The sequence below is a fragment of the Hibiscus syriacus genome, unplaced genomic scaffold, assembly GCF_006381635.1.
Source record: "Hibiscus syriacus cultivar Baekdansim isolate YM2019G1 unplaced genomic scaffold, ASM638163v2 tig00004046_pilon, whole genome shotgun sequence".
Classification (NCBI taxonomy): domain Eukaryota; kingdom Viridiplantae; phylum Streptophyta; class Magnoliopsida; order Malvales; family Malvaceae; genus Hibiscus; species Hibiscus syriacus.
This window is the reverse complement of record NW_024061997.1, coordinates 180,374-188,624: the sequence shown is the minus strand read 5'-3', so window position 1 is coordinate 188,624 and position 8,251 is coordinate 180,374. Positions and strand designations below refer to the sequence as shown.

General features: G+C 36.5%; 1 protein-coding gene and 1 pseudogene across 1 annotated transcript; one reads left to right on the top strand and one right to left on the bottom strand.

Moving 5' to 3' along the window:
- The first annotated feature begins 202 nt into the window (after positions 1 to 202).
- On the top strand, positions 203 to 3,373 carry LOC120188331 (protein RETICULATA, chloroplastic-like). The gene is made up of 8 exons (XM_039191786.1): positions 203 to 287; positions 384 to 972; positions 1,087 to 1,191; positions 1,778 to 1,998; positions 2,157 to 2,225; positions 2,300 to 2,370; positions 2,709 to 2,783; positions 3,103 to 3,373. The coding sequence occupies exons 2-8, from the start codon at positions 430 to 432 to the stop codon at positions 3,294 to 3,296; spliced, it is 1,278 nt and encodes a 425-aa protein (XP_039047717.1). The 5' UTR covers positions 203 to 287; positions 384 to 429; the 3' UTR covers positions 3,297 to 3,373.
- Positions 3,374 to 5,041: 1,668 nt separating this feature from the next.
- LOC120188320 lies at positions 5,042 to 6,861 on the bottom strand (annotated as a pseudogene).
- Between the last annotated feature and the right edge of the window lie 1,390 nt (positions 6,862 to 8,251).

The following is an 8,251-nucleotide window of genomic DNA, read 5'->3' as shown; positions in this document are numbered from 1 at the left end:
AGATAGTATGTCGCTAGTAGTATTGGTGTAGGATGGATTTAAAAATATACACGAGTGGGCAGGTGTAGATTTAAAATTTGTACTTGATGGTGGACGGGTGGTGATTAAAAAATATTAAGTGAGTATAGGAATGAGATGAAGATAGGAGGTATCCGCACCCGACCGTCCGTTTACATCCCTAAACTCAGGGGGAATCAAATAATCAAAGGAGCGTCTCTAACTCTTATTACGCCCCGCCGCGTCCCCGCCTTCAAAGTATTCGTTTTTACAGCCACCAACAAACAAGGGTTTGTTTCTTTTTAAAATCTGCTAACTTTTCTTTTGTTCAAACTTTCTCTTTTGTATTATAAGCTAATCGTCTTTGGTGTTTAATAATGTTGCAGCTTTTTGCAGTTTCAACTATTTGTTGACACAACAAAAGAAAAAAGAATGTCGGGTTTCGGGTTGTCACATTTGGTGAATGTCAAGAACGATGCCGTTTTACGGAAGTTATGGGGTCACGATTTGAGCTTTGTTAGAAATAGTAGTAGAAGATTTGTTTTCTCAGTGAAGAAGAAACCAAAGCCAGTAACTTTAAGCTTGTCTCAACGACCTGAGGTAGAGCCTCAATCTGGTGCGGCAACCAGTATAGTAAGTAAGAAAAGTAGTGAGAGTAGTATTAGGACAGAAGAAGTTAGGATTTTGGGAAGTGATGAGGAAGCTAAAATCGATGAAGGAAACAGTGGGGGATTTTTTGACGGGAATGATGGAAATGGCAAGTTCAATAATGGCGGTGGCGGAGGAGGAGGCAGCGGTGGCGCCGGCAGTGACGGTGAAAAGGGTGATCCAGAAGAGGAAGAGTTTGGGCCAATAATGAAATTTGAGGAAGTTATGAAGGAGTCAAATGCTAGAGGGGCTACGCTTCCTTCAGACATGTTGGAGGCAGCAAAAAGTGCTGGGATTCGTAAATTGCTACTCCTCCGATATTTGGATTTGCAGTAATCAATCAATAATAGTAAAAGTTTGCTGATTTTTGGGTGAATGTTCAAATTTTGCATTAAAATTTGAGTAAATTTTGTGATTGAAGTGTATTTGATGCTTATTTTGTTGCAGGGATCAAGTTGGCCTCTAGGATTTGCGATGAAGTCATGGGGAATGCTTCGAAACCGGATGTTGGCCGACCCGTCTTTTCTTTTCAAGATTGGAACTGAGGTTTGTTCAATGATCATCTTTGTGCCTACATTGTTATGAACTCTTATACCGAATAATGTACTGCTAGCTATGGATTCGTATGATGACTCATGTATTACCTGTTCCGATTGGAAAATGATAATTTGGTTCTCCATTTTCATGTTGAAATGCCAAAGATAAGCTGAAACTTGAAGAAATAGTTTGAGGTTATTACAGGCTCCTTGGAAGCAGAGCTTAAGATCTTTATGAACACTAAAACAAAAGTTTTCGAGAGTGCTTTAATGTGGGGTTTGCATTGCCAATTTTCATGTTGCCATCATTGTTTTATCCTATAATGACTTTTTATTATCTGTTTAGATTAGTACATGGCGACTCGGCTTCGGGTCTCCATTTTCATGGTCAATTGCCAAAGATGAGTTAATAAGCTGAAACTTGAAGAAATGGTTTTTGACTTCCTATTATTATAGTCTCTGATGCTCGTTGGAAGCAAAAGCTTAGATCTTTTAAAATCTAAAGTATATGAGAAATTGAGAATAACCCCAATATGGGGTTTCCATTACCAAGATTCATATAAATTGATTACCATCATTGCTTTGTTGTAATGCAGATAGTCATTGATTCTTGCTGTGCCACCCTTGCGGAAGTTCAAAAGAGGGGCAAGGATTTCTGGGCCGAATTTGAGTTGTATCTTGCTGATCTTTTGGTTGGAGTGGTGGTGAATATTGCTTTAGTTGGCATGCTGGCTCCATATGTACGTATCGGGCAACCATCTATATCGAAAGGGTTCCTTGGGCGTGTGCAACGTGCTTATGGAGCTCTCCCTAGCAGGTTATCATAACAAGCAATAGAAATTACTTAGATATGGACTCAGCATGACTTTCTAACTTTGTTTCTTAGTATATTTTGTGTCATGTACTTGTGTTATTTGCAGCTTTGAAGGTATAAAAACTTTCTTCATTAGTCTCTTCCTTTATAATCTTGTACAGTGTGTTTGAAGCGGAAAGACCTGGTTGTAGATTTACGGTAAACCAGAGAATTGGTACATACTTTTACAAGGTAAAATTTATCATATGGAAACAAACTTCTAGGCACATCTTTGTTCGAAAGATATTAATGATAAAAAAAATTCAGGAGTCCTTTATGGATCGGTTGGATTTGCATGTGGCATCATAGGCCAAGGAATCGCAAATTTGATAATGATGCCAAGAGGTATATGCATCCTTATTTCTCTCAGTTGCTGACTTCTATTTGTTCGTTTTATTTTTTATTTTTATCTTTTTACAGAGATCTTACGATAATCTTAATGATTAAAACGAAGTATAATTATGCTGTATATGATGTTTTCTTCATTAAACAAATTGTGTTTCTTTGATGTGAATTCAAACCAACCATCTCTTCTTATCATGTGCTTTGTACAAAAACTTAATCTGATATGGATTTACTTATGGAAAATTGAGCTGCTATTATGAAGGAATGACTAGGTTTTAAGGATGCATCATTTTCTTGAATTTTCTCATTTCTTACCATACATATTTTTCCATCCCTCAGGAGCGTGAAAAAGTCGGAAGAGGACATACCTGTGCCACCTCTTCTGAAGAGTGCAGCTCTCTGGGGTACGTATGATCTATCACTAAAATGTGGATTGTTTATTGGTTGGCATTGAAATGACATCTAGCTCAGTTGGTAGAGCACAAGGTTTTAACCTTGGGTCGTGGGATCGAGTCCCACGGAAGGTATTTCATAATTCAGAGGTCTCCTACGGAAGCTGTTCTCAACCTAGCGTTGGGGGCAATCTATATCCTACCTCCCTCTTACCCATTACATATGGGAATAAGGGTCATCTAATTTTATTGGTTGGAATTGGGATTTCTGTTTGCTTGGGTAATCTTGCTTCTTTACTATGCATGTACTGATTTCATCTCCTATTTTCAGGTGTTTTTCTTGCAGTTTCCTCGAATACTCGTTATCAGATCATCAACGGATTGGAACAGTTGGTGGAGGCCTCACCTTTGGCTAAGCAGGTTCCACCGGTTGCAATGGCTTTCACAGTCGGTGTCCGATTTGCAAACAATATTTATGGTGGGATGCAGTTTGTAGATTGGGCAAAATGGAGTGGAGTGCAGTAAACTGAAACTATATTTTGTTATAAAGATCCCTTAACCATTTGGGAAATGATAATGGATGTTAAACATGAATGTTTTAGCCACAAATGTTTTGAATTTAGATGAATCATTGCTTGCGAGGCTGAAAAAGGAAAGAATGGTCTGTGGCTTTTGCTGTATGTTGATTGAATTATTCCTAAAGTGGTGTGTAAGAGAAGGCTGTTAACATAGATGATTGCTTCAAATACCATAGGATTGGTGATGCAGGAACATTTGCGACAGTTCCCAGGTATTTCTTCCGGAATTTTCATGGTGGATTGGCTGTAATATACATCATGCTATAAGAACAAAGGTTCCAATTCACCAAAGTAAGAAAAAAAAATAAGTGCCTAAATTATATATTTTGTTCACTTTATGTATTTAAAGTATTTTTCGTGCAATATAGATGTTTGATATTTTTTTTGTTATTATTTTAAGTGTTTTGTCCGTCAATATTATTAAAAGAAATCGTCGTATGACATATGTCACGTTATATATATATTTTTGAAAATTTTATGTTTAAAAAAAACTTAAGATTATTAATTTTTCTAAAAACCAAACTTTACTAAAATTATAAAAGAACTCAAATCCCTAAAAATACTCAGAGTCCCTAATTTCAATCCTCCTTACTGTTGTCGACCGCCAACAACAACATCGACCAACCAAAACCCCAACATCGTGTGAACCACCGGAATCCCTTGCTTCTAAGTAAAATCAATTTTAAGCCACAAGTAATTTCTTAGCTACTATTTAATCATCTTAAGGGACGATTGATGATGATTAAGGATTTGAATATTTGAAATTTTACAAATATATGGATTTAAGTTTAGAGATTTAGGGGTTTGGAATGATGACAAAGACGATAGCCAATTAGGGAGGATGATGACAGGCAAGTGACGCTTTGACCTAAATTGAGCGAAAAATATTCAAAGTATCTAAAATGGGAAAATGGTATAATTTAAATATTATTTTTTAATTAAGCTTTAGGATTGAATGACAAAAAAATATATCTTAATAAAATTAAGTGGTTGTAGATATAGTTTACACTAACGTATTCTGAGATTGCAACTTCTTTTGCACGAAAGGAAGATGATGAAAGAGGGTTTAAGTAATTAATTTTCAACAACTATCAAATGTGGTTTTAATGGCTAATCTTTATCCTACAAATTGTATAAGCTAAGCTAACTGCACATTTCGGCATCATCATTAACGCCTAACTAACAAGTTGGAAGGGTTGGTCTTAAGATGTTGACAGCATTTCAAAACAACAACAACAATAATAATAATAATTAAGCTTTTTATATTCAACCTAAGAAGGTTCTTTTAAAGGAATAAGTAAAATTTTAATAATAAACTTAGAATTATCTTTTAATAAAAACCTAAGTATAATTTGTAAACTTAGATTATATTTATGGATAAACAGTTACGTTGTTACGTATTGTTATACATAGTTTAATTAATTATTTAATTTATGAATTTTATAGAATTAAGTATAATTGGAATTTTTAATCACACTCTTTAATTTTTAGGGAAGATGTACGACGGAAATTATAGTTTTTTTTATTAAACTAAGATGATTACAAAAATAATATATTCTAAATATTTTTAACCATTTAACAATAAACGTTCAATCACTTTTGTAATCGTTGATCTTTAAACCTACAACCTCAAAAAAACAATAATGATTTCTTTAATAATTAAGATTAGTTGATTCATGGAAAAAAATTATAGATTTAAACAGTTTAACGGGAAGCTGGATTATTATGAGAATATTATGTATTAGAAAATTGTTTTAAAATTAAACAATTTAGGCAACCAAATGAACCCAACGTGCGACGCTTGGCACGCCCTGGTTAACTGCAAAGGCCATATAATAGCCGGGTGGAGCAACCGCTCCATTTGGCGGCGCCGTACACTTAATTATATACCGACCATTATCTGGAACCGATGGGGTAACGGTAAGTTTTACCAACCGTTGACCTTGTGAAAATGAATGCGTTGCAAACGGCGCGCTCGCAAAATTAACCTCCACAATTCCGACAACCGGCAACAAAACCGATACAAAAACTTCAAAAGCCTCGCCGTAACGTACCGTGTCGGGGATTCCTATGATTTCGGGTCGGATATTGGCCCGATCCTGAGACAAATACTCCGGTGAAAATGCTTCGAGCCTTAATTCCGTTGGAAATTCTGCGGCGAAATTATACAAATAATGCGGGTTACTACCCGCTAATAAAACCCGCCCATCGGGTAACAAGTTGGCCGTTGAATGGTACATTCTGGGAACCGTTCCCGGGTTCAAAGTCATGAAGCGTAAACCGACGGGTTGATCGGGTCGGTAAAGAACTGGGTTTAAACACGGGTTTGAAGCCATCTCGAAGCCTTGTGTTCCCGTTTGAGCTCCATTAATGATCAATGAATCACCCGTGGGAAGCATTACCATATCTCCCATGATCCGCCCGAATGGCATATCCTCCATTTCCCAACCCGGGTTCGGGTCGGTCGCTACAATGCGGCCACAGCTGCCGTGCGCCGGCGTATCGGTACTCCTCTCGATGAAAGCTCCATATTGGGCTCCACCGCAGATAACAACCACGGCGGTTGAAAAGTCGCCGACGAGTGCCAGCATCACCGACGATCCAGCTGAGGGATAATTCCGTGGACCCCCTAATAATTTGGGTATTCACGAATGACTTTATTATCTTCGTGGTCATACATCACTGCTTTGTTATTGGCGAAAACGAAAAGGTGACCATTGGGGAGAAGGTGAACGTAAGGGTATAAATTATCCATCTGATTATCTTCTACATCAGCCAAGAATTTCAGTTCGACGGCGCCATTTTTGTTTTTCCTCGGCGGATAATATTCAACGGTGTTCGTTCCTCTCCCGCCGATGATAATCACCGTTCCGTCGGGTAATATTTGGTTCGTTGCGTACCACCTTCCATTAACTAACTCCACGCTTTGAGCTCCACCCAATCGCAAAACATGTCCGGTTCACACGGTTCGAATTTCCGGATCTTTTTAAGCCCGTCCAAGTCGCCTCCGGTTTGTAAAAGCGTCCCGTCGGGGAGGAACTGTCCCGATGAGCACCAGGTGTCGGTGAGGATCATCAACGGTCGGATTTGATTTGTTTTTAGATCGAACAGAACGGAATGAGCGTAACAGTCCTTTTTGAGCAGGACGTCGTTTCGGTCGTAACGACAGTGGCCTTTTGGTAGCATTTTGCGGGAAGGTCCGATGTTGGTACGGTCCAAAAGAACAACTGTGTTGAAGCGAGTCACCGCCGTGTGCATGGAAGCTACACCGGCGTTTGGAACGAGGAGTTCCCACGCGCCTGGGAGCTGAGCGTGTACTGTAAATAGAGTCGTCAAGATTAAGATTTGGAGAAGCCACAAAGAAGAAAAGGAGGCATCCATTACAAAGAAAAGATAGACAGTGGCTGATAAAAGAGTGACCAAAAAGACGCATATTTAAAGCAAAGCCCAAGATTATAAAGTGCGGGAAGGTTTATGATAAGCAAGTAAATATGAGCCGTTGACAATAACTGAATCTATTTTGAATGTGAGAAAATTAGAAAAGTATAAAATGTTTGAAGCTTGGGAGTTATGGTTAACTGAATTCAACGGTAAGTCGAAAAGTGGGTCCTTAGCAACTCTGAGGTTATAGATTCGTTTTGAGTATGGGTGAGCATTTAATCGAGTTAAAAGATTTTTAATTAATCAATTTGATGACTTATATTTTATAATTCAAATTTTATTTGAATTTTTTTTAGTTGAATCGAGTTGTTTGAATTTCTATTTAAATTTAATTTTAAATATTTATAATATTATGGTATTAATTGATTTAATTAAAATAATTTTTTATAACCATATATGATATACATGTATAGTTCTTCATATTTTTTCATATATGATATACATATATCATATAGAGTTGAGGATAATGACAGTCCAAAAATACTTTTGAGGGTGGGTACTCATATATTAATAACTCAAAATTTTATATGCGAGATGAACATAAATAAAATTAAGGTAAACATAATAAAAAATAGATAATTATTAAGGGAAAATTTGGATTCTAGAGTAGATATGCGTCCAGCTTCACATAAAAGTGGCTCTGCTACTAGTTAAGATACTTGAACTTAAAAAAAATCCATTAATTACGAAAAAATTTGAATTATTCAAGTTTTATTTTATAACTCGATTTGAATCTGATTTTTTTAATATTAAATTATGTTTATAAAATTATGAATTAAAACAAATAAAATTGAATTTTACTTGCTTCTAATTTAAAGTGCGGGGAGGTAAGCATTGAATTAGAAGCTTGGAGACAACAATTATTTTTTGTAAGTTTCAATTGTATCATCCAAGAGGTAAAAGACTGCTCTACGAAGTTATAAAGTAAATGGATCGCCAACAAAAGTTAGGGAATAATCCATACTATACAAAGCCTATTATTTACAATGTCCGAGCAATTAAACTGATTGATGTTAACTTTCACCCTAACAACTTGTTCTATAGCCTCCGTAATCTCCTTCACAGTCCGAGATCTATCCCTGAATAGGCGAAAATTCATCTCTTCCCAAACATAGTACATATGAGAATACCAACTAAGTTTTAAAATGAGAACCAACAAGGACTTCCCCTTCCAACAAGAAGCAGTCCAGGCCAGTTTCCGTTTTCAATATGTAACATTTCTTCTCAAACCACAAAATCTCAAAACCTCTCCCCAAACGCAATGCGAAAATAGACAATTAAAAAACAAATGATCTTTGGTCTCTAAAACATTACTACAAATCACACAATTAGAATCAACCAAAATGTTTGTTCTTAAAAGCCTATCTCTCATACTAAGTCTATCTAGAATGGTTAACCGGGGACCATATGTATATTTTCAACAAATGTTCTTTTTTGGAGACAACAATTGGGTTGAAATTA

Coding starts and splice junctions, on each gene's coding strand:
- LOC120188331 (XM_039191786.1), top strand. CDS start 430: ATGTCGGGTTTCGGGTTGTCACATTTGGTGAATGTCAAGAACGATGCC. Junction 1,192..1,777: donor TTTTCAAGATTGGAACTGAG/GTTTGTTCAATG, acceptor GTTGTAATGCAG/ATAGTCATTGATTCTTGCTG. Junction 1,999..2,156: donor TATGGAGCTCTCCCTAGCAG/GTTATCATAACA, acceptor AATCTTGTACAG/TGTGTTTGAAGCGGAAAGAC.